The sequence below is a fragment of the Neodiprion lecontei genome, chromosome 5 (assembly GCF_021901455.1).
Source record: "Neodiprion lecontei isolate iyNeoLeco1 chromosome 5, iyNeoLeco1.1, whole genome shotgun sequence".
NCBI classification, from domain to species: domain Eukaryota; kingdom Metazoa; phylum Arthropoda; class Insecta; order Hymenoptera; family Diprionidae; genus Neodiprion; species Neodiprion lecontei.
In genome coordinates, this window is record NC_060264.1 from 22,369,541 (window position 1) to 22,396,334 (window position 26,794).

A 26,794-nucleotide genomic window follows, 5' to 3' on the forward strand; every position below is an offset into this window, starting at 1 on the left:
ACTATCGTTGACGATGCAGTGAGTGTGTAGTAAGTATCGGCGCTGAGAGATGAGGTTTGAGCTATAACCACGTCTGACCGAGCTTCGATCTTCATTCCGTCTTCGATCTTCCGCGAAGCTGCGTTCGCAAATTTCCACGGAATTCGGTGTTCGCGCGCTCAATTTCTGCGCACTCGTCTCGACTGAAACCCGAACTGGATCATCCGCAGTTTTTCCACTCGCTCTTCAATTTTTCACGGTACCGTATTTTTGTATATTACATCAAAATGCTTGTCCCCGAATTACAAGTCGCACCAGCAATAAATAGGTTCAACCAAAATATTCATCGTCTTACCGAAATCAAAACTGTTTATATTTTGTTATTTTCATTTTTATTATCACACTCTGGCAACTGTTATTCTAACCCTGAAATGAAGCTAGTCGAGCTCTTCTGTCGCTATAAATCCAAAAATTCTACTTCCTTGTATTTTTGACAGATTATCTGTTCTCTTCGCTTAATAGAGCATCGATTATGCAAACGTCAGTTATCCCAAACGTCAATTATCCGAATGGCGATTTGATTTATCCGAAACGTCAATCATCCGAAAGATTATTTAGTTCCTGGTTTTTCGAATAACAGTCCGAACTTCCGTTATAAAACAGTGGAAAATTGTGAACTTTTTTCCACAGGAGTAAACCAAATATGTACATACACCTACCAATTATAAAATATTAATATAAGTATTAGGGTGCTTTTTTTGGGACTATTTTTTTTCGCTCTCGACCTGAAACTTTGTTGGAAATGCTTAAAAAAAAAAAAATTCCCCCAAAATTTGAACCCTTAATATTAATATTAAGTACTCTCCCAGAACGTGAGAAGATTTCTCATTCAAATTACATGTATGATTTCATTTTTTGCTTTTAAAATTTCTATAACTCGGCGGCATTTTGTGCTATCATATCACCCGAACTTGGAAATTACTCAGGATTAAGCGCTCTGTAAAAGTGCCCATTACGACTTATACGTAACTCACACCGGTGAGACAGTACAGTTCGCTAAAGTCAATTTTGTAGAAATTTCTTGTTTTTTTGTTGTTATTTTGTTAATGGCTCCACATACAGAAAAAATTTAAATGCAGCAATTAGTGCTGCGTGGTATAAGATGAGATATTTCTTTGTAGCTGTAGCAATTATCATCGTCCGCAACGAGTGGAGGATGTGTGTATAGATAAGCATATAATTGTTGAGAAAAAAGAGGCAGAGAAAATGGTAGTGACCGGATTCATTGGTTGGGTTTCATTATCATTAGATTATGTTCTGTGTGTAAGATTAGGTTATGTCTGTATCCGGTAACAGCAAGTGCTGGCGTAATAATATATCGTTGCACAGTGTTTGAAGTTGATCGACAATGTCGATCAATTAACGAAAAAATTCATTAATTCCATATATCAGGTTAAAATATTCAGTCGATTTCACCAGAACAATAGGATATTACATCATTAAAACTATTTCACAGTTACAGTCGAACGGTTTTTTTCTCATTCATTCATTGATTTATTTTCGAACTCGGTCATAATTTCAATTTTCCATTATCTGCAGCTCCTTGTTGAATCTGGTTAATATTACATTATTATTATTATTATTATTATTATTACTATTAAACCTAGGTACATAAATATATCAGCATACGATAAAATGCTGAACATACTGGAGGTAAAAAGTTACCCGTGCGTAGGCCCGGTTAAAAAAAAAAGTGACAAAATAAAAAAACTAAAAACTATGAAAACATGTACAATGACTTAACATGATTTGGTTATGTTTCAATTAGTTTTGACATAAAACATTTATATTAATAATATTTCACATTAGTCTCGATTGTAATGATGTATCTGCTGCATCAGGTAGACATATACAATTTTACTAAATTATTCAATTCATGTTTTAATGTATTTTTGGTATAATCTGAATCTTTGAGACCAACAGGTAGACTATTAAAAAGTAATATTGCATTAAAGATGCGACATTACAACAGATATTACTATTATTATTTTTTGTCTATTGTTTGAAATTTTATTTCTCGATTGAAAACAAGTTTGCGGTTCGCGCAGCCGCAGTCGCAAGCTGTGACATGCTTCACGATTAATGTTGCAAGTCACTTGTGACGAATGCAATTACAGCGACAGCTGAACTGATTCAGGGTCTTCCGCTTGCTTTTAGTTTAATTTGAGTTTGATTAATCATTGAATTTTATTCTCTATATCTCACCGTTTTTTACTTTCGCATAGCAAATATGTAAAATTGATTCAGGAAAAGTTTTGTTTTCAGTTGAAAATGACTTTTTCTAATTTCAATGAATCTCTAGTATCCAAAAAACAGGTTTTTAGAAAAATGTAGGTCTGTCTATTGTCCCCACAAATCTCTGCGGTGATTTTAATAATGGTTTGACGAAAGAATAGAAACTATACACGACCTTAGAATCAAAAAATGGGCATTGAAAATTGCCATGTCGCATTGTTGTTGACCGTGCACTTCTAACGAAAAAAATCGAAAGACTAGATGAACTGTGACATAGTTCAGACGATGCTTATAGAAAATTTTATACAAATTGTTATGAAATAGTAAAATAATACAATGGAAAAAAATTTCATGAAGAATCATTTTATGAAAAAAAAAAAAGAAAACATTAGCTGCAAAAAATTTTGATCATTCTTGGTGCTATTTCTAGTAATCGAATTTGTTTGTATTGTGATCAAAAGTACCGTGAAAAATAGTATTTTTACTCTTTATGAAACTATTTTGTTAGACACCTATTATCGACAATTGAGATTTCCTTTTTAACTATCACGTAGTACATTTGTATGACCAAGAATGATACAAAGGACAAAAATTGTGTCCAAACAAAGGTACGCGAATCTCCTATGAGATTTGATTATTTCCTGCGTTACAATTATATCTTATAATTGCTAATAGCATTATTATACGTGAACTTGATTGAAAATAATTACGAAGAAAGGTGAAAATATTCTAGTGTAAATCTCACGCAACACACTCCAGAAAACACACCAGTATAATTTCGGCCGCGATTGCAAGCATCCATCAAATATCAGAATATAACTATAGACCAAAAAATTCCAAAAGCCGACCCACTCTTTCTATTTTTAGATTATTACAATTCTAAAATAAATTCAATTGTAGTGTCCCAACGATTCAACATTGTGTATTGATGCATATATGAATATTCAAAACGAGTGATATCATATTTAAGAACGAGAAAAGTAATATTTTATATGCAAAATTTGAACAATCCAGCGTCAGCTTCTAGACTAGTCAGTTCCCTAACACTTGCCCCCCCCCCCCCCCCCCCCCCCCCCCCTATATCGATAGGCGGACACTGATTTACGTTGTGCGGATATTGGCCGTAGAAGAACATCGCACCGACGGCTGTTTCGGGTGTATATGCCGACTAACTGTCAGAGGCATTCGGGGTAATCGTGCCCAGTGGGTAAGTATGCGCACCTTCGTTATCTTCGAAGGACGGGGGGGGGGGGGGGGGGGGGGGGGGGATGTAGCGGTTTCCGAGAAGAAGTTGGAGGTATCTTGGAAGAGAAAGCGAGTAGCGAAGCGATATGGGCCGTTTGTATTGAACGAAAAAAAAAAGAGAAACTATATCCGGCGTTACGAAAATAACTTCTGCCATCACGGCAAAGATTGTCCCACCTTAATTAACTTAATGCTCTGCATTAACTTTGAGATTACGTTTGGTGATAGTGAGGTTATGAGTATTTGTATAAAATTAGTCTCTCGGGGACCATCTTTCCTGAAAAAACGATGAATTTGTTTCATAAAAATTTAATTTTTGCAACTCCTGCACGGGAAATTCGACTTCGTGTACTGTGGGGGACACGTGAAGTATCCGATTTCCCACAGTTCAGAAACTGTGATGAAATATCACACTACTGCTAGGAAATGGTATTTTTCTAGCAGTTTTCTGAGCTAAACCGATGCAATTAGCGCCATCTTACGTGATGACTCGTAACTACGATCGCGTCCGCTGTGTTTCCGCAACGCGGCTACGTTCGGGTTACACTACCATGTTCACAATTTTGTCGAGTAAAACTTCCCGTTACAGGTGTTTACAAAAATTGTCGCGTGTCTTGTATGTGTCTTCGTGAGTTGTATGAATTGCTGCGCTCACCTTCGGCTCCCGTCACAAACTTCACACTCATCAGAAATCGCCAACTTCCCGCACTCGTATCACGATATACTGTAATGACGTTTATTTGAGGAAAAATGCGTAAACTTTCCCCAAATGCGTTTATACATTGTTTCTCAATTTAATCATTGAATAATGGTGGTCGAATAAATACCTTACCGGAAACATGGTTTCATTTTTTTCCAACTCTGATCCTTTAATCCTGACACCCCTTCAAATGCTTAAGTGCGCACACTTAACCCGAATGACACACTACCCTGTGACTGATCTCTTCACAAATAGAAGTGTGGTTATGTTGAAAGTGAAATACATGGGGACTACACAAGGAGCATGCACTCCATGTAAACAAATAGCTGTCTGAAAAGAGATGAGACTCGTGTCCCATATGCATCGAAGACAGTGGAGGGGGTATAAAGCGGTAGTGAAAACTTTCTAAGAATCACATGGCAGGATCATCGATTAGAGTCGATCTTGAGCATCCATGCAACCAATCACACTTCGGTACAATAGGAACACTAGCGACGCTAGTGGTAAAAAAAAAAAAATAAACTTAATGAGAACGATTACTGTGACAAGTTTTGTCAATTCACCCGTTTGAGTTCATCCTCCTTGTGTGATCTCCATGATGAAACAGTTCAGATGACATGATTTCGACATCCAAACTCATTAATCAGCTCTTCGTAGTACAGATTCTCAGTTGATTCACGAAGGACGTCCGGAATTGCTAGGTATCGTTGAGCCGGTTTTGAGTCATAGTTAATGTCAAGTACGTTGTCAGTCTTTTCAGTGCGGAAAACGACCGTTCAGTCATGCAAGACGAAGTAGGTATAGTGAGTAGTAACCTGATAAATTTGGAAAACTCCGTAAGTAGTTCGGCAATAGATTGATATTTTTTCAAAAATTCTACCATATCTTTCAAAATATCAACTTTAACCTTACGATATTTTACAATAGTGTGAAACATCTCCCCGTGTAGTTTCAATTTCTCAAAGTGAAAAAAAAAAATGGTACTTTCCAAAATCCCAGAGTGGTGTTACCCCTTAAGAATCACGTCACTGTGAACACAACAATCATTGGGCTTATTTTACTTGTTTAAACCTCCTTCGATGCTGATTGCTCAGTGTCATATTTTTTACAGAGCACATTCACTGCACCAGTAGAAAGATAGAAATTTTAACTGAATCCCAGGAAAAAAATTTGAACCGAACAATAGGGAAAAAATTACAGAAAAATCTCGCGAATGCGATAATATTCATGTCGATAGTTTATAACCGCATTCGATGAATTAATTATCGCACATATATATAATATGGGATTCAACAATTTGTTGATGTAATAATTTGTTTATACATGTTTATGATTCAGATATTATAAATTTTAAAGGTTATATAAATTTATTTCTTTCCGATTAATCTACGACCTAAAAGTGATAGAAAATAAAAAAACGAGCCGTCCACTGATTATAAGCGACGCGATTAGCATAGTGAACAAAACATATTTTTGCGGCGAAAAAGAATCAGTTGCAGACTACCTCGCGGCGAAAGGTAGAATTCACTAAATGTAACTAAAAATCAACGAAGGTAACTGAAAATATGTGAATAAAGAAATATCAAGGATTTACATCAACCAATGTTTAATTTCAGTGATTAAATGTCTCGTTCCGCCACGATTTTGTCGATATAACCGATTCTTTTGCTCCGTGTAGCAGAGGAAAATTTTATCTACGTTTCGCTTATTTGTTTGTATTTTTCTGAGTATCTAAATTGTTTTCAAATTTTTGTTATTCTTCTTTATTTTCATGTTAATTACCTGTATAAATACCACGCGTATACAATTCCAATTTATATCGAATATTACGATATCCAGCACCAATAAAGCGACTCTTATGTATTATACGGATAGTGTTTATACGATAAATATGATAAAGGTTCAGATGATATTATAATTATTCTAGGATTGAAGTTACGTGTGCACTCACAAGACATGGAGAAAATCTTACACGCTTTCGTACGTAAGAATTATCATCACTGACTATTGACGTATTTACGAATTCATATTATATACCGATTGCCCGGAGGCCTTCATATATTACACCTACGTATGCATGTATTGAGATGGATGGGTTGCAGCATATAAATACATGAATGAACGCGCTTTCGAGGCTCAAGTAAACAGCATATTAATTCTTCCCTTGTGGAAAAAATAATTATACACACGATTCGATATATACATTGTATGTACACAATCTTCTCCTTCTTTCACTTTTGTGCGGCATATTTTCCACCATTATCCGCAACTATGATTACTTATTCATAGAACATGCGCGTCTAGTTCATTTGCAAATAAAATTATGAACACGTCTTAAAGGTTTCGTTATTTTTTTATGATAATTATTTTCTTCTTTTGCTTCCATCACATATAATCTGTATTATTCTTACTCCTTGCCTTTTATCGATACTAATTGCTTTTACGATTTTCATTTCAATGCTTGATCTCTTCATCACTTTTTAACCTCTTCAACGTCGTGTTTCCGTGAGTTTTTATCTAACAGAGAACAGCCGAGCATAAAAGCATAAAACCCAAAGAAAAGAAGAACAAAAATAAAAACGACAACAAGAAAGTTGATTGTATTCAAATTCCCGGAGTACAATATGGATGATAATCTGTTATTATTCCCCGCGTTGACAGTAAAATTACCCATTCGTAGAGGTATATAGGTATATATATACAGGTATATCACATAAGCGTTACTCAGCCGTTCATGTGATGATTGACCGTGAACAGCGCCACAGGTCATCCCGAGTCTTGCGGCGGTCGTTGTTTATCACTTTGGTTAGCGGTCTGGAGTGAATCCGTGGCCCAGCGACGCGAAGGCTTCCCCCATGACCCATCTTGACTCAAAGTTCGGCGACCGACGTGACAGTTCGACGTATTTATCGATCGCGGTCAACTGGTTTCATATTCATATATATATATATATATATATATATATATTATATATATACCGAGAGATTCTCTCGAAAGAACCTGCTCCGCCTGCTCGACAATTGCAACTCGTCTAGTTTATGCGCGTAGCCAACTTCGTAAAAATGTTACTAGCACGGGAGGCAGAGTGAGCGATGCGTAGTGATTCACGTCTACGCCGTAAACCCGGCCATTCTTAACGTGCCGCTGACCTGGCGTGTCATAAATATATTTCTTGACGTCAGAAGTGGGGAAAGTTCCTTGTCGAACTGTGAGAGAACGGGGGTACGAATATGACTAGGAAATTTTTTAAATCGTAGCTTGAGTAAAGGTTTACGTCCCTGGCTTACCTAACTCAGTCATTGCTAACGCAGATCGCTGATAATGTGTATTATGGTTAATGACGAAATAATTAAAAACACGCTTCGAATAACCGATTGGAATAACCGACTTGTCGAATATTCACCGCTTCTACGATTTCAGAATTCCTTTCACTTCCGACAGGAAATTAGAGATGTCTAAAAGCACACATGTAATCCGAGAATACCGATTCCATCGGCATTAGCTTCCCGTACATATGGCACAGTTCGACGAGGAAATTTTCAGGTGACAGAAGCCTGTTCATGATTCAGAAAAACTTAGAAATTATACAAACAACAGGAATTAACAGGAACTTGGACTATTGATAAACGCAAATCAATAGTTAGAAATTATATTTATTGGTCGAATCTAGCGGTACAGGCCAATGAAATCAGCGACCTTAGTCCAACTTTGAACGCTTAGAAGTTCTGTAAGTGCTTATGATGTCATGAAATATAGATTTACAAGCCAGGTCAGCGGCACCTTAATACGCGAGAGGTTATGGTCGACTGTCACTTGTCAACCGATTGATTTTAGGGAATTTGTTCTTGTCGAGAAAGGTTTGCTTCAGGCTGCGAGCACGGATGTCATCCTGTCAAAATTAAGCGAGTTGAATAGCACGCGCTACGAGCAGGTCCTTTCAAGCGAACCTCTTGGTACATACATATATATTAAAAACATACACATATATGGGGCATTCTATGCCAACTCATGTCAGTAAACGGTTGACCATTTTTTAATTTCATCAATGATGCTTTCGATCTTGGTAAGACCCCTGAATATCTTCCGAAGAAATTGTCAAACGTTTTTGGTCACTCGTCTTTACCTTATATATTCTTAAACTAATCTCACAAACCCTCAAATTGATTTTTATGAAGCAAGAAAAAAAATTTTAATTTTTTTTAAAGTTAAATTTTTTCTACCGCCGTCAAAAAAGACATTTGTGTATGCCAGGAGCGATTTAATCTTACTCGTTTTATAATATCAAATATACCTCAGCATTCGTCACGCCATTTAGCCGTGATTTTTAACTTTCTCATTGTTAGTCACTTCAGTTATGGTGTTATCAAAACGAAAGAAAAAATAAGACTGTATTATTTATAGTTTATAAGTAGCTGATGCGCCCGTAAAGTTTTCTTCACCCAAACTTCACATCATTTATTGAAATTCTCAAAAGTTTCTGCTGATTTCCGATTTTCACTTTTTTCACTTTCCTATAAATCATTCAATATAGAACTGAAATCTTCTAAGAAAAATAGGATATTACAGGAAGAATAAGATACGGTATAGACCTAGAAAATTGAATCGCGCTCAAAAATACTCGTACACGTACAATTTCTGTATACATTATCACGTAAAGTCAAGGTACATTATCAGGGGCGTAACCAGGCATTTAGGGGCCCCAAAGCAAGGACGCAAATTGGGCCCACTGTGTAAATAATGTAAAAAAATTTTCAGGAGCTTCTCATTCTATTCACTCTAACTCAAAATTACCACTTATCCAAAGAAGATATTTTACATTTTTCCTGTACAGTCAATACAATTATTCATACATACATAATACAACATTAAATGAAAATAAGACTTTGAAATGGCAAGCATCAGAAGCACAGTCTTCATTTTACACCTCCTGACATCGTCGGAGCCCCCTTACCTCGGGGGCCGGGTTTACCCCAGCCTAGTCACGCCCCTGCACATTGTTTGTCCTCTAAAAACCGTTTGTCCAATCGTGGAACTTTCTGAGCCTGGGGCCTGCGCCGTCTCTATTAAAAATGCACACAGGCCCAACACAAGCTCACCGACAAACATACACGTATGCCAGTTTAAACGAAGAAGGACGTCGCCTGTACAGATAACCGAAAAAAGCTGATCGACGATTATTTAATCTCAAAGTCAGCTACGAGCTTAGCTGTCGGTGGTCCAAAGACATTGCGTGTGTTGGGTGTCGAGTGTAAAGTGCGTGCTCGCTCCTTTTTTCCCCCAATTTCTTCTTCTCTTCGCATGCCTTTTTTTGGTTTGTACAGTTAGACTGTAGAGGTGGCTAGTGTGTTGTTAATGCCGCTTCGTTCGCTCGTCCATGACAATAAAACGTCCGGAGACACGAAACGCGGACACACTTTGAAGCCGTTCGCCGTGCCGGGCGGTCCATAAATCAAGCCTCTCTAATCAAAATTTGAAGTGAAACGCATAAAACAATTTTCGACAAATATACTTCATTTCTTCGATCGGTTATTGTTTTCGGTTTTTTACTTCCTGTTCTCTTATTCTCTTCCGATAAAAATCGTCAATTCAAAATAAACAAAAGAAATATAACAACGGTAACGTATATTGTAAGGTCGTAAAATTCGTCACAATCGAATTATTTGTTTGTTTGTTTTTCATTTCATTTGTTACTTCATCGCTCGATTGTACGAAAATTTTCATACTGAATATATTTTGAAAACGGAGAAGTAAATAATAAACAGATTGTATGTATAATTCTAAATACATACGTATAAACACGAGCGTACGATATAACACCGCAAGGCAAGAAGGAGCGTTTGGTACAACTCATTCCTCCAACAACCATGGCGAAGAAAGCACGTGAGTAAAATACAAAATAGTATAAAGGAATTTCATTCTTCATTTGTTTCTTTTCTTCTTCAAAGACATTGGATCAGGAATCGTCGATGGATATTCGAAGTTTATAAGGTTCGAAAAAATGAGTTAGAAAAACCGAAGCCAAATGTATGAACTACGAAAGTTTGACTATTTCTCGAAATTTTTCTCCTTCTACGAGTTGTTGAATTTTTTGCATCTATCTGTCTCTGTTCAATTCAAAAATTACCCAGAGAAACTAGTAACGAGTGTAGAAACCGAATGATTTGAATATTTTTGTTTTTTTGAAGTTAAGGTTAGAACAAAACGGAAGAAAAAAGTTGTTAACGATTAATTCAAATCACTCGATGAGTGGTTACAGCATATCTTTGAATAATTTTGCGTGTAATTGAAAAATTACGTACCGATAGTTGACAGTGAAATGCGGAGAGGAGACGTTTGATAAATCTTTTGAATTGCCTTTCACTTGTTTTACTCTGTTGAGTTTCGGTGTATTCACATTCTTGAGAGATGATTCATGAAGGATAGAAGATAACGGAAAGGAAAATTATGGAATCGGTGTCCGCACTTGTAAATCATCTTTATGTGGATTCTCGGAAACACGTTGACGCGATTTGACAGACTGGTTATAATAACCTTTACATTCTACGATTTCAAGATAAAAAAAAACTATCAGAAACCAACTTTTTTCCGGTGCGTACGTTATTTGACTGCACACATATTTCGTACTTCTTTTCCTCGAAGTACAACATGTACTTTAGGGAAAGTTTTTTCACGGTACGTGACACGCGCGAACTGATTGTCTTGGCAAATATGCACAAGGCGGTGAAGAGCAGATCTTGAAAATTTGTATAAAGTGTATTGTAAACGTTTTTTCAAAATTGACAATCTGTTGAAGGCCATCCGGGTGTTTAATAATACATTAATACAGCTTTTAAGAACTTTGATATCGATTTCTGTTACACATGTTTTTGCACCTGATTAATTGGCGAATAACGATCGTAAATTCTAATATTAATTTTTTTTTTTTTCAACTGAATTTTGGCTACATGACACGGTTGAAACTTTGAGAATCGAGAACTTCACCTTGAGTTCTGTGACTGCTTCAAAATAACATGTTTCAAGTCATAGCTCTTGCAATCCACAATTCATAAAACATTACGTAACAAAGAGCGGTTATTCTTCATCGCGTTTCAAACTACGCTTGTTCCGCGTTCACACATAATTGCTTTGCTTCGTAAGCATTACTTATCCGTATACCCGGCGCATGCGAGCTACGTTTAATTGATACGTTTGATTTCTGGGGCCTAACCTCGTCGACGACGCGAAAATAATTATTGAAATTTATTTATTTCTTTATTTATTTATTTTTCCCTTGAAACTGAAATCAGCAATGTGAACAACAAATCTGCGTTTCCGCTTCGAATTATATTTCGATCCGATGACTCTGCATGTCTGCCATTTTCCTCATTCCAGTTTTTGACATACTGGTACAGAAATTACCCGTGATATGAAGGGAATAATTGTACACGGTACTCAAGTCAATTGTCAAGCGCAGAACGAGACTTGGTTGCAAACGCGCGATTATCAGCCCTGACTCAACGTCGTCTGCAAGGTCATGGCCGTTGCGTCCCAGCTGCATCCACCTCGCGACTTTGGGTTGCTGGTTCTAGCGAACGGGATTTCAATTCGTAGCGTTTGGGCCATTTTTGTGTTTTCCAGATCTGGCATACCCAAAACAAGCACAAAATGTCGCCTGAGAAAAAAATAATATCGGCATCCACGAGCGTTGCAGAATCTTCCTCGTCCAATAATAGCATTTTCATTTGCCTTTGGGCTGATACAGATATCCCGACGAAGACACCTTGCATGAAAGTGGAAGAAAAATTGACAATTAGATAGAAATATTCTTATCGCAATCGAGCCCGTTAGTGTTATAAGCAACTTTTTTTTCGTTATCATCCAAAAAAAGACGGGCTGAGGTAGATATAATAGGTGTTTAACGAGAAATTAATACGCGTAATTTCTAACTTACCGATTAACGACGATCACCATCGATGGGTCGCGAGTCATGAGTGATGGTCACGGTCATACGATCCTATATAATTTATTTGAAAGGTGAGCTGCCTGTACTAAGTTGTTAATGGCTAGGACATCTTGATCTTTGGTCCTATTTTTATATTCACTTTGTCCAATCTTTCTTGTCATCGCTGTTTCTTACGTCGTCGTTTGCATAATTATTACATTACAACTCGCATGTACGTAAGGAATAACGATAATCAATTTAAACTATGCTCTGTGAAAACTGTTTTGTTCAACATTTTTTGCAATCAGATAAATTGTGGTTGCTAATTTTTTTTTCTTGTCGTGTGTAGTTTTTCATCTGTGTCATCACTTTTTCACCGCACCTGCAGTTTGATCATTATTATTTTTCACCGTCATTACATAGCTTTTTTACCGCGAATTTATCAATTCAGTATTTTGCGTCAGATGATCAATAGTTAAAGAACTCCAATGACGTAAGTAATCTATTTATGTATTTATAATACGAGTACCATTTAATAGCATAAGCAGTCATACGTAGACGATTTACATATTAAATATTTCTGCTAATCGATTCGCAAATAGCCTTACCTGCGTAAAACTTTATCGTCGTCATTATAATATTTTATGATCATTTTCATTCGAGTTTGTATACGTTCCACGTCACAAATAATATTATATAATCTTACTATAATGAAGTCGAAATCGGTAATGTTTATTGAAATCTTATTTTCCAAAAGTCCTAATGAAAACGTTTGTTTCGAAAAACACAAAGAAAAGAAACGTTTCTACAATTTCTCGAACCGCAACTAAATGGCTCCTCTTTCAAATTTTGTGAAAATAGTAATAATAACAATAAAAATAAATGATTAGAAAAATTAAGAGCAGGACTTATTTTGTTTTCCTCGAAACTAAACGAATCTTCTTCGTTCGTGAACGATATATGTTGCTGTCACCACGTTTATAATTTTCTAAAATATTTATCCGCTTCCTTTTCTCTTAAGTCTCAGCGAGATCGCGATCGTGAATCGACTAAAGTCAAATTTCATCACCTTGTAATATGCATATGTATAAGATACCAAACTCGTCCGACCTTTTTCCACCTGATCATCAGTCATATACTTGCAAGATCATGGTCCAAGGTCCTTCTGTCCATTCCAATTTTTTCTTTCTCCCAGATCCGGTTTCTTTTTTACCTCATCATCTTCTTTATTCGCGGTTTGACTGGAAATGAGTATGTACGAGTATATTCAAATTGAACACAGCTGCGCACGAATTGATCTGCGATCAGCTTCAGGTGCACTTTCATGACGTGTGGCTCTGTGTCAATCGGTATAATGTAACGAAATAAAACCACGAAAATTCAACATGCACTCTCGTCTCTGATATCCGGCAGTAGAATATAAACAGTTTTTCCGATTTTTTCCTTGAACTTCAACGAGGTAAGGCTTGTTTGCGAGCCGTAAAAATATGCACTCGTATTGAATGAAGATGAACTGGTCCTCTTCGGTACCACCGCGCACCGCAAGGTCATTTTTATCATCTCTGCGTGTAATTCCCTGATGTCCATAACTCGACAACCGCAGTGAAATTAGCATTCACGACGAACGGGAAATAAATATCGATGTAATATATATACACGAGTATGACTTCAGATTTTATAATAATTTCATTCGTCGAGACCGTCGTACAATATTTGGAGAAATGAGAAAATTAAATCTCTGTCGGCCACTGTGCAGAAATTTTTAACAGTGAAGAAAATATAGGAGAAAATAATCAGTGGAGAAAGTTGACTAGTATTTACCCAGCCGTTCGATGTTTTTGTCCAATTTTTCGGAGTCATTAAGCTTGTTTTGATACTGTTTGGGATGCGTTGTTCTGTGTTTTAAGTATCAGCATTAGATAGATTTGGGATATTTTGTGCGTTAAAAAAATTGTCAAGGTTACCAGCTTCTGAGATCTAGGTCTCGCATTCATCCTTGGTCTGGATCCCATCTTCGAGGTCTTTGAGTTTTTAGAAAAGATTAATCGAGCGTTCCTTTTCTCGGGATAATGACTTTTTCTTTTTGTACAAAGCGTATTCTTGGAAGCTTTGACGCAAGCTGTGACTTCCCATTGCTTGAAGAAAGCTTTTCAGATCAGTCGTCAGTCTGAAACTTTACGGAAAACAAGTCACCTTTGGTGGAAAATGATAAGTCGTTCAATTCTTCTTCGTCTTCGTCATATTTTTCACCCTAACATCAGTTTGACCTTATACTTGCCAACCATGTTTCAAATTGACATCCGCTATCGAACGTGCCTGACATGAAGAACGAGTAATTAAGCAACAATTACTGCCAACAGGATACCGATTAGGAACGGAAAGGCATTACATTACACGTGTGATTTCTCTATCACTGGTTACGATGCCGAAGATCGTGACCGTTGATCGTTAACTGAATTCAATAATATACCGGGATTTACCGACTCTGTAAAAAAAATTTTTACCTCTTTTTCTAGCCACGATGATGACCGACATGGACGTCCTGCCGTCCTTGAAGCTCGGTGATTTCACTCTCGAGTTTGAACTTGGACCACCGTCGGCTGAACTGGTTGAAGTTGCCAAAAATGAGCTCAGAGAAACACCCGAGAGAACGAAAGAGGCCGTTGCGCAACTCAGGGAGCTCCTGAACGGTAGGAATAATTATAACTGGATATCCTTCTCCTACGGAGAACAAGTTCAACTTCTCTATGAATTGCTCTTCTCTCAAATAAGAATATTCATCAGAAGCTGACATTTTTTTATTTCTTCAGCTTTGTACTCTCATTTTTCTGCATTGATTCTTCTTCGGCGAAGAATGTGCAAATGCTGTTATCTTCTTGCCCATCTTTCTCGACTTTTTTCTTCATTGATAATGCATCTCTTGTTCAAATGACAGAAGGTGCCGGTAATTTATAGATTCTTTATACTTTCCTCTTCTTTTTTCGTGACTTTAACCTGTCCAACAAATAAGCGTTCACAATTGTAACCGTCTTCTTCTTCCTTGAGGATAAGAAATACCGATGTTTGTTTGTTAATTCACATGAATATTTCTGTATAATTGGAACCTTGAACTTCATCTTACACTACCTTTTCCACTGTTTTTTCTTCATCATCTTATTTTCTTCAGGCATTCTTTTGCATCCTTGGAGATGAATATGATCTCGAATTACGTTGTCTTTGTCTGAAATCATTATCCCGAAAACTTCTTGGTGAACAAACTGAGAATATCTTCTTCGCGACACCTTCCTTACCAAGAGAAAGGTGAACACTAGGAGAAACCAAGACGTTGATCCTTATTTCAGGAGAGACTGACCTGGTTTGGCCATCGGACAACGAGGCGTGGTTGGTCAGGTTCCTAAGACCGGTCAAGTTCTACCCAGCGTCGGCACTGAAGCTGATAAAGAACTACTACAACTTCAAGATAAAGCACGCGAACGTGTACAATGATCTGAAGCCAAGCCGTGAAAAGAACATCTTCGAACACAACATCCTGACGGTGCTTCCAAACCGGGATCAGGACGGTCGTCGAATCCTGATCATCGAGCTGGGCAAGAAGTGGAAGCACAACAAGTGCAGCCTGGACGAGGTCTTCAAGGGCTGTGTTCTTTTCCTCGAGGCTGCCACCCTCGAGCCATCGTCCCAAATCGCCGGTGCCGTCGTCATCTTCGACATGGACGGTCTCTCACTCCAGCAAACATGGCAGTTCACCCCGCCCTTCGCCAAAAGGATCGTCGACTGGCTTCAGGACAGTGTTCCCCTCAGGATCAAGAACATCCACATCGTCAACCAGCCTTATATATTCAACGTGGTCTTCGCACTGTTCAAACCTTTCCTGAGGGAAAAGCTCAAGAGCCGAGTGAGTAATCTTCTTGTTTCTGTCTTATTTCAGCCGAGCAATCACCCTAGTTTGCGTCAAAAATTTACACACGTCTGGACATTGTGCGTAAAGTCACTAACGCAGCACAAAACTGATAATTGTCAAAGTTACCTATGAACGATGTGTCGTGACTGGTTTTTTCACGGGCAAACATCGGGAGAGACATCTTTTGGTCATAAAGTTCTGTTTTTGAGGTGAAAAAATTGATGACCGGACTATTTCGAACGTCTTTCTTACGATTTTTAGTTGCTGCTGTCCGAGCAGTATGAACATGTCCATATTGTGTCAAGGAGGATGGCTATCTCTCATGTATACGTCATCACCTTGACCATATACTCACACCTATCCCCGTCACGTAGGCATATGACATATTCGTAGTTAGACAGAAAGAGTTGTTGCTCTTTTTCTAATTCACGGATACTTTCGATGCTAATTATTCCGACGATTTTTATCGCATTTAAGTTGTATTCCTTGAACTCGTTTCAGTCTGATCTTATTTATATATAAGAGTATATATATATACAAAAAGCTAGATGCAGATCATTTCAAAGTATGTCTTTAACAACGTTGAACTCGTACCAGAATGTCCTTTCAATGATTTGTTTACGCTTATATGAATCTTGACTGACAATGAGCTATGTCATTGGTTCTAAATTGTTTTAAAATCTTTTAAAAGTTTCTATTGCTATGTTCTCTTTTTTTTATTCGATTGCCTCCTTACGAAATTTTATATTTTAATAATAATTTCCAAAAAATAATAATGATGACGAATGATTTTCGATTCAAGCGATTTTCAAAAATCTCTGAACCTCTTTTATTGTTTTCTCGTTATTGCTTCTTTACGTCCTTTTTTGTAGTCGAGACCTAATTTATCTCACCTCGCAAAATTAAACGATCGCTGACTTTTAATAATAGAAGATCATGATTCGAATTTTTCGTACGTCTTCTGCAGGACTTTCAAATTTCTACGATTCTTTTTTCTCCATCTTCATTATCTTTTCTTCGCTTAGATTTTAGTCTACCATAACAAATTACGAAAAAAAATCAAACCTGGGATACTCTCCTTGTCGGTAGAAAGTAACTGACTGAGTTCAGATTGCACAACATTGTGATCAAGGCTCGGATCAAGGCGTATATTAGGCGTCTAAATTTTTTTCTTCCTCCTTCGCGACGCATTCCTGCTGTGAGAATGAGACGAAGACTTCTTCGACTTTCTTCATTCCTTTTCAAACTCTTCGAACCACATTCTAGGCTTCTCAAAATTCACGTATGATTTCATCTAATTTGAACAGTCCATGATAAATGTTAAAACAAATTTTTTTACAGATCATTTTCCACGGTACCGATAGGAAATCCCTGCACGAACACTTGTCGCCGAAATGTTTACCTGAATGTTACGGTGGTAATCTGCAAATTCCACGAGTCACTGGACCCCAGTGGCTTGAACTTTTGCTCATGTGCGACAAGGAGTACGAGGGTGAGTTTTTGAAGTTATTTTCCTTTTCTTGAACAAGGCACCTATGATTAAAAATAACAAAGTAAATGAAAAGCGTTTGGTTTACGAGTTTTTTTTAAACTGTATCCGCACAGCAATTGAGTGAAAGCTCCTCTTCTTCACGCAAACACATTCCAATATTTTCAACTGTTTGCGAACTTTGAAACCGACTTCCTAAATTTCAAGTTATTCGTAAATCCGACCGACTTTCATCGGCGAGCATATTTCGTATTCCTTTTTGGTGATTTTCATTCATACTTACAAATCATTAATTTTTATCCGCACATATTTATGTTTCAGCAATCAACTCCTATGGTTACAAGAAAAAATGAAGACATAGTAAATATCATGCAACCAAACATATGAAAAAATAATTGATTCTAAGTTATAAATTGATAGGTGATCGCTAAAAAAAAAAAAAAAATGAAAAAAAGAAAAGAAAAAGAAATTCATTAAAATAATATGGCATGTGTATAAGTAATTGGGCACAAAGTGACGATAGTTATTAGCGTTAATGTTGTTATTATTATTGTTACCACTATACGTGTTAGTATTATTATTATCTTGATGGTCACCATCACGACTATTATTATAAATAATGTTAATTTTACTATCATTATTAACTGTTATTAATGTGTTTTGTTTTTTTTTTTTTTTGTACAGATCTCTACGTATGTGTTCTTTTTATAAAGGAAAATAGAAGTTTTATAAAAAATTTGTGAGAACAATGCGAATAAAAAGAAAAAACCAAAAAAAAATGCAAATTCAACCGACACGCAGCGCTTTCAGTACATGATAATTATTGATCAATTATATTTATGGCATTAATCGAAAATTGCATCTGCCTCTTGGAAAACCCCGCTTCGTTTATTCAATTTAATTTAATTTTTTAATTCATCTCATTATCTGATACTATTAACTATATTCTCTCATTCTTTATCGCAATATTCACTGTTATCGATGACTGTAAATGTTTATTGTTCACTTCATTTCCTTGGTCATCCGTATCTGACGAACAAAATGAATCAATTATCCGTACCTGTATACTTGAAAAACCCGATAAATTAATCAAACGGTTGGCTATCAAATTCGTCCGATATCATATATTTTATTCATTCAATTTTTTGATAAAATTTAAGGATAATTATATAATCGCAAATTTATCACGTGGACTATTCACTGCGATGCATTAATTATTTTTATAAAACATACTTCGTCTGTTACATCGAAAATTTGTTCAATGCGATCCGTTTCATTAACCAAACTTGAGAGACGTAGGAATGTTCAAAATAGAAAAACATACCCGACGTAATATATAAATAATAACAAAAGAGCTTAGAAATAGACGATTTTATAGTTTCAAAACAGCTTTAAAAAATCGTAACACATTCATCGTCTGTCCGATATTTTCATACATCGTGCATGCACGATTTTTTGACGTCTTCTTTGACCGCTTAGTTCTCTTCCACCATGATTGGAGTGGAAACATTTTCCTTCTCATCACACGGATTTATATCCGTACTTGTTAGATTCTGAAACACGAGTAATTATTATACGCCAATAACGACGATACCAAAAAGAGTACAAAATACGAGAGCAAGAAAGATCAAATAAATACTTTGATCCGAAGTTATTGATCGATGGTATCCGGCTGCGAGATTTGAATATAAATAAATAAATAAATAAAAACTCGACAGATCGTAAGGAAAGAAAAAATTATAAAAATGTACGTAAAATAACGATTCATCGTTAGAATATATAATAACCTTCAAAATCTTCTTCGAAAGTGCAGAAGTAACTCCAAAGCTCCGTACCGATTGGTTCATTGGGAATTTGTAAGTCACCGCCGTACCGATCGGGCAAAGCTTTCGCGTCGATATGTTCGAGAAGACTGTTTCTATCGGTACCATGGAAGTGTATCCTTTGCCGGAGTTTTTCCTGAAAATACGAAGAAATAAGATTGAAATCAAGAACTGGACAGAACAAGCAGACAAACGGATCGTTGCGTAAAATTTCGAGTAATATTTTCCAACCGATTTCAACGAATTACTGAATCTCGCGGATCAAAAGGAAAATAAGACAAAATGAAAACAAAAGTCGAACAACTGATTCTACGTATTAGGTATCATATTAAATGCGTTACGAAATCGATCCTGCGTGACTTCTGTGCAAACAAATATGGGATGTATTCGTATATGTGTACTGATTTATTCGCAGATTAACCTGCCTACATGATGTCCAGTACATACATAATGTGTACCTACTGCAGTGTAATCTATAGATTGATATTCATTACACGCCGACATTACACGCGCTCGTCATTGTTTACGTAATTCTAGAGCTGGCACGAACGCATGGATTAATTTTAAATCACCCGATGACTTGTATTTTCGTCACTGTCATTGTCATGGCGTTATTTTTGTGCAACGCTCAGTAGCCAGGAAATAAAATTTATGGCAATGAATGACGATTATCGATTCGAATGAAGTTTGCAATTCAATGGTCTATAATTGTTATTGTTTTCAGTACGATTCTCAACAATTTTTTTCATTTAACAAAACGATTCACCCTTTGCTCCCCCCCCCCCCCCCCCCACCTTCCAATTATTATTCCTTGAACTATTTTTGTTGCGTAATTTTTTATAAAGAAATGAAAGTTCGAAAATTGACCAGCGACGGAGAAGTGACGGAAAGATGAATAAAGATGGACGAATTTTTTAACCCAGTTTTCCATTTCACCTCTTCCTTAGCTCATTTCCTTACATCGTTGACCTGTGGATTTTCATTTACAATCGTGAAAATCCATCGAAAACGGCAAAAATCTTCAGATCAATAAATATCTGAACCTCTAGCGAGAAAATTGCCCTGTTTGGAATTACTGTAAATTTACCTGCAAGAAGGGTTTGAAGAATGCAAAGACCACGTTGAACACGTAGGGTTGATTTATCACGTGAACACCCTTCAGGCGACAGGGTAGGCAACGCTGTACCCACTCAAGAAGTGTCCTGGCAAAACTCGTGGTGAAGTGAGTCACGTGCGAAAAGGAGAGTCCAGCCATGTCAATTATCACTTGCACTCCGCAAACCTGAAAATATACAAATCAGCATTAGAAAAAGGTCAACGTATAAATTATCAGCTTGAATAGTAAATCTGTTGCAACGGGTATAAAATTACAATTCTCTGGTTTACATTGCGATTGAACATTTTTTTTTCCTATTGTCTGGTATCAATTTGGCATTCGTTTTTTTTTTTTTGTAACTCTTTCAGACACTTCTGTGAGCTCGAACACACATCTAATTCGGATTCTTTTACTTTACAGTCGTTGTTCTCAAGCTCATATTCTCTGCGGAATGAAACTCCGCAAAATTTGTACACTAAATATGGCGAAGTTATGAAAATATAATCATGAAATAATACCAGTTGGACAAGAATTGTCAAATAATTTCTCAACTTCATCCTGTCGCTTGTATAATGCTATCATGATTACGAATTACAGTAATCTTTTCTTCTTTGCTTCCCCAACACTTGTGAGCGACAATAATACCTGGGTTTTCGGCTCCGCCATCGCTGCCTCGAGGGTGAGCATGATCCCCTGGAGTATTTCGTCGAGGGTGATTTCCCTGGGTTTCCACCTCTTGCCACCCTCGATTAGCATTAGTCTTACACCGTCGCCACACCTCCGAGGAAGAGGGGTGATGATGCCGGATTCTAGGATCTTCCGCTGGTTGCTGGGCACCAAACCGTCGCATATGTGAGGATGTGTTTTGCGAAATCCGTAGAAATGCTTCATCTGCAATTTTTATCACATTGTTATCAACCGATGATTTAGAATTTTCGCATTTTCCTGAAAATTTAGATAATTAATGTAAGGTTGTGAGGAATTCGATTTGTTGATATAGGTAATAAATAACAGTCAACTATTCAAAGAAAAACGACGCTTGCAATTTTTCGCGATTTTTCCAATCAGATCGGTAATTACTGTGATTCGAAGATACATTTTTCTTTTTCCCAGATATTTTAAAAATAATAAAACAAAAAGATCGACGATCGGTAACTGCAGATTTTACGGATCGGTCGAAAAATCGGCTGTGTAGAAAAACTACTTATTGTTCAAGGCCAATGAATGATCGGAACGATTTATTAATACACGATTAACAATTTTCCATTCAGGTTTCAAATCGATTTTCGTTTCGCTAAATATACCGATCATCGGCGCAAAAATACCGCAATGTTCGTCAACGTGGCAATAATAATCGGTATTTCCCAAACAAGTCAAAACAGATTTACTCAAAGCGTTTCATTGTTTACCGAGGAAAACAAAACACGCGTAACCGCATCGCATAAACGGTGAAACCGGTAATCGACGCACTTGCATCGGCCGCCAAATTGGGAGTTTCCCTCGTCAGAAGGAGAAGGTCGTTACGATGTGATTCAGTGGTGAAAGCTGCCGTTTTCTCGCCCAGAGAATCATAACCTATCATAAGAACAAACGCAATCGTACCCACGCCAGTGGAAATGCCCGACGGGACGGATAACTTCTAAATATTTCGCAATTCTTGCGCAGCCTTCCTGGAAAGTTCTTCTTCAGTAATCCACGCAGTTCTATTCATCGTCGTTAACGATGCTATTTGCTCTTTTCATTTACCAACGGTTCATGCATAAAGTACTAACTTGCGCGAAACAAATTTCAGTTAACATATACATTCTATTATTGGGACATACTGATATCATTAGAACGGTATTCGCAATGTTATCATCACAACTCGTAAGAAATCGGGAAGATCGTGTGTCGTTTTTATGCTCACGAATTTTCATCAATTCTTCGATTTTCACGAAGTGAAAGTAATAGAAAAACGATCAATGAAAAGGTTCCAAATGTCGATATACGATTATTTTTCGACTATATTTATCGACGTCAGTTACAATCGCTATATTAGTGTCATTAGGTTTGTTCAAAGTACTCACCAGTTCGAAAGTGCTTTCCGGATACCATTTACAAGGTCTTAGAAATCTGTACAAATATTCATCAGATTCGGCTGGTACAATCAGGTCCGTTTCACCTGCGAATAAAGAATAACAAGTCAAATGCTGCGGTTCAAAACAACTGCAAAACCGCAACGAAGGTTATTATTTCACATGTTTCAGAAGTTTCTTTCTTTTGCCAATAATCAATTGACGTCAACAATCTGACAGAAAAATTTCCTTTAGCTTTTCAACTTGCAATTTTTATTTTAATTAAATTAATTAATTAATTAAATTTAAATTACTTTTGTCTCGTCTTATCCGACTTCGTTTTTCTTCCTTCTACAAATGCTGAAGGAAAACTTTTTCGAACACCGAGGCAGGAATTTTTTTTTTCTTAGAATCTCTACACTTTTTACCAATTTTGGATTTTTTCTCGTTTCTTTCTCTTTAGCAGTACATTTTGCTAATCCCAGAACGGATAGTAAGATATTCTCCTTTTCTTTGGATTCAAATTTCCGTTTATTTCTTTTTCGTTCATTCCTGTTCTCCTTTTAAACTCGCGTTACAAGCGAGCAAAGGAAAAACAAAGAGCAAACTATTGCTCCACGTGTGCTTACAAGCGATAACACTTTCTACCGCATCTATGTAATAAATGCACACATACGTATGCAATGGGCAATTTGGTCTAATTGTATACATTATACATTACAAATTATACATATGCATGTAATTATATTATACGTGCAATTTGGGTTACCAACACATGAATACCCGAACCTAACAGCGAGTCACAGCTAAAGTTGTACATTCGTATTTAAAATTGGTATCCCCGCCGGTCATCGTGTCGTGTCTTTTGTCAAAACGTCCAATTCTCTCACCGGGTCGCAGGGATCAAGACGACTAACTCAATTTCGCTAACTGAGCTTTTGCGCACAGTGTGGACCGAATTTGGTGTTGGGGGAACCAAAAGAAGGTCGAAAAAAATTTATCTACACATAAAAAATGAATGTGAGACAAAAATAACAACACGACGAATCCAGTTCTAACGATTTTTCATTACAATCCAACGATCGATCATAATTTTAACGAACAAGGATTAGTTTTAAATAATTTGAACTTGTGTAAAAAATAATTCTAATAATATGACGATAATTATATCGTATTAAAAATTTCGACTATTCTGTAATAATATCTGAAAATCTATTAAATATTAGAGATCATGTAGAGAAACGAACAAATGTGAAATAAAAACTTTCTTCGTGTATCTTGGAGCTGTAGTTACAAGGTTTTGAGGTATCGCCTCAAATCGGACGGCTGATTCCGATCGTTCAAGCCGACTCGTAAGGTTATACATATTTATGTGTAAAAAAATTCGTCCGTTCCGAAGCTTGACCATTGTGTAAGCACATATATTATACATGCACTATATGTGCAATTGTTGCAGCTGATTCTCCAAATCATCTGTCTTACAGTGAATTTTATTTTGCGGACCGTTTTTACATGCAAAAAAGTCAAGACCAATGGTCAAACAATTTCGGATATGAATCGATGCTACTAAATAACGTGAAGAGAATGCGTGAAGTCCAAGAAATTAAAAGAAACGGACAGTACCGTTAGAATACGAAAAAGAGTGTCCTACTTTAACTTCAAATATCAAGAAACCGAGAAAAAAAACGAAAAATTTGGTGGCATAAATTTCTTGAACTACGAAATCGCAGCCTCGAAAAATAGAAGTAGAAAAAAAAGAAACGTACAGAATAAAGAATGAAAATTAATGGCATGCTTCAATTAAAGAGAATCCGGAAATATAATTTACATTTGATGTCGTTGGCTTACAAACTGAGGTAATGAACTTTCTTTTATATCCTAACACTTAAGGGGGGGGGGGGGGGGGGAGGGGTAAGGTTTTCAGCGTAAAAAAAAACCACTTTTTTTTGTGAATTTTTTTTAAAAGTATGGATTGAGCAAATTTAGTCAAACCATTTGTACATTATTAAGTATACTTTTAACAATATTCTGTAATTTTTTCATGCGGAAATATTGAAAAACAAGCCGGTGACAGAGCTTGCCCCAGAACGTTTCAGAAAACAAACAATTTGCGGTGTTCACTACATCTCGGTCGGAAATTATCTGATATCAAAAACCATTAAAATTTAGTCAAAGTATCATCAAATCCTCCCCCCAACGTTCTTTGATTATTTTTTTTTTTCATTCAAAAATTTTTGGTGGCCATCTAAAGTGTAAACTGCTATTTTTCACGAAAAATTCCGCCATTTTGTGGGTGGGAAACCCCCTTAATGTAAAAAAAAAAAATTTTAACTAAACGTTGGGGGGAGGTATTTTATATGTAGAAAATGTGTACCAAGTTTGAAATGATTCGGTCAAGTAGTTTTCAAATGGCAGTGAACACGGCCTTTGAAAAAGTAGTTTTGAGAAAAAGTCACAAGCGCACGATCGCACGTACAACGATAAACTGACGCTCGTCTCTCGTTTAAAAATATTGTACAGTGTATAGTATACATACAAATATAAAATATGTCTTTATGGCTTTACTTACCTGTCTTTACTAAATACAATAGAAGTGAATAAGCTGTATACCAGCTGTCAGAGCTATAGTGTTAAAGGGCAGGAGACTAACTAGACAGTAACTTCAAGAGTTTTGCTCAGATCGACTTAAAATTTTGGGAATATATTCTTGAAATGTTTAACAATAAGATAAGACAAAAAAAATTCAATTTTCCGAAAGTGCAAAACCTTACCCCCCCCTTAAACCATTACGTATCTATCACAATCTATGGTTTATTTTCAAACAAATTGATTACGATTTACATGTCAGTAAATTCAACGAATTTTTTTCTCTCAATAATTTCGACAAGAGAATTCAAAGAAGTTTTGCACCTTTTTGAGCCAGAAATAATTTGATTCTCTAATCCTTCGTAAGTAAGTGTAATTAAAAAATCGACATTCCGCGAAAATGAAACGGTCCAAGTCGATTTTTTACATTCCTCTATGCTTGAGAAGCATTGGAAAAATAAATTTCGATAAACAAAAGCGTGAAATAAAATTTCACGGAGGAGAAAACCCGGGGAAAAAATTGTCAGGGTTGGGATTAAGTGTAGAAATCGGTTGAAGCAAACCTTTGAGAAGTTCCCTGAGACCTTCAAGTCCCTGAGCAACGACATCGTCGGTTTCCCTGAGTTCCTCCCTGGCCTTATTTTCGTAAAACTCGTCGAGTCCTTCGGGTTCAAAGCGGAGCTCAACCGATCCGATTTTAAGAGTCGGTGTAGTCTGAAGTCTCTGGGTGAGCGCCTCTTGGCCGCCGGGGGCCAAACTGGTCTCAATTATTTTGGACATGATTCTACAGATAGATCGGAAGAGATAAGCTCGAAGATCGGTTGTCGATTTTCAGAAATCGGTAACGATGAACGGCTTCGCGATCAACAGAAGCGGGAAATTCAAACCGACGATCGTCTCCCGAGAATCTGATTTTCCCGAAGATAATTCCAACCGATTCGATGCCGATTCCAATCGCGGATAAAATAATTCCACGAACGGTGTAAATGCACTTGTCGTCGGCGAGTGTCTTGCGGAGGACTGACTTCCTCGATCACTACAGCGTTTGTCGCAGGAATCTCGCGGGGCACTGACATCGCTCTAGAAAGCTACTCCCCACCGCTTTAAGTTTCCACCTCGACGCTCTCATTGTATAAATGCCCTCTTCGGCTGGAATTAATTACTGCTATCCGTTCACGGCGGTACTCTGTACTGTTGTTATCGATGAAGTTATTCTTTGCAGCACGCTCTGATCAAGGATTCGCAATTAGCGTTGTACTAAAGGGAATTTGACTCATAGTGTCTGTCAAGTGTCACGTGACGGGGACGTATGCCAAAGATACGTGAATATATGCGATTTAATTTGATGAAAAACCATTCGCATATCCAGTTTTAACTTTACACACTTTAAAAATTTTACTGTATGCCAAAATTAACAATAAATCCACTCGATAGGCCAAAAGTTACGAGAAGTGGACGACAGATCAAATACGTAATCATGGCATACTCAGTAAATGACGAAAGAACTGAAAATGATTCAGGGTTGATTTCGCGGACGAGTGATCGAGTAGCTGAGGAAAGGAGGAGATTAAAACTGGAGGAGCAAAAGGTAGCAAAACATAGAGCGGAACTAGAGCAAAGGTTACGAGAGTGAGGTCACGGGAGAACTTGTTGACAGAATTGAAAAAACTGGAATTGGAGAATTAGCGGCAACCTCAAATAACAA

At 36.9% G+C, this 26,794-nt stretch overlaps 2 protein-coding genes across 4 annotated transcripts; one reads left to right on the forward strand and one right to left on the reverse strand.

Moving 5' to 3' along the window:
- Positions 1 to 82: 82 nt before the first annotated feature.
- On the forward strand, positions 83 to 19,079 carry LOC107216986 (alpha-tocopherol transfer protein-like). Of its 2 annotated transcripts, none has more exons than XM_046740827.1 (5): positions 83 to 238; positions 14,657 to 14,830; positions 15,482 to 16,035; positions 17,383 to 17,533; positions 17,852 to 19,079. In XM_046740827.1, the coding sequence occupies exons 2-5, from the start codon at positions 14,662 to 14,664 to the stop codon at positions 17,881 to 17,883; spliced, it is 906 nt and encodes a 301-aa protein (XP_046596783.1). In that variant the 5' UTR covers positions 83 to 238; positions 14,657 to 14,661; the 3' UTR covers positions 17,884 to 19,079. The 2 variants fall into 2 exon arrangements, with proteins under 2 accessions (XP_046596783.1, XP_015509817.1); XM_015654331.2 differs by lacking the exon at positions 83 to 238 and adding an exon at positions 9,628 to 10,099.
- Positions 18,887 to 26,186, reverse strand: LOC107216980 (alpha-tocopherol transfer protein-like). 2 transcript variants are annotated; one of them, XM_015654325.2, is made up of 6 exons: positions 25,653 to 26,165; positions 22,516 to 22,610; positions 21,095 to 21,340; positions 20,441 to 20,635; positions 19,318 to 19,489; positions 18,887 to 19,083 (listed from the first exon to the last, which is right to left on the reverse strand). In XM_015654325.2, exons 1-6 carry the CDS (start codon positions 25,867 to 25,869, stop codon positions 19,052 to 19,054), a joined length of 957 nt encoding a protein of 318 aa, XP_015509811.1. In that variant the 5' UTR covers positions 25,870 to 26,165; the 3' UTR covers positions 18,887 to 19,051. The 2 variants fall into 2 exon arrangements, with proteins under 2 accessions (XP_015509811.1, XP_046596781.1); XM_046740825.1 differs by lacking the exon at positions 19,318 to 19,489 and having other exon boundaries at positions 25,653 to 26,186.
- Between the last annotated feature and the right edge of the window lie 608 nt (positions 26,187 to 26,794).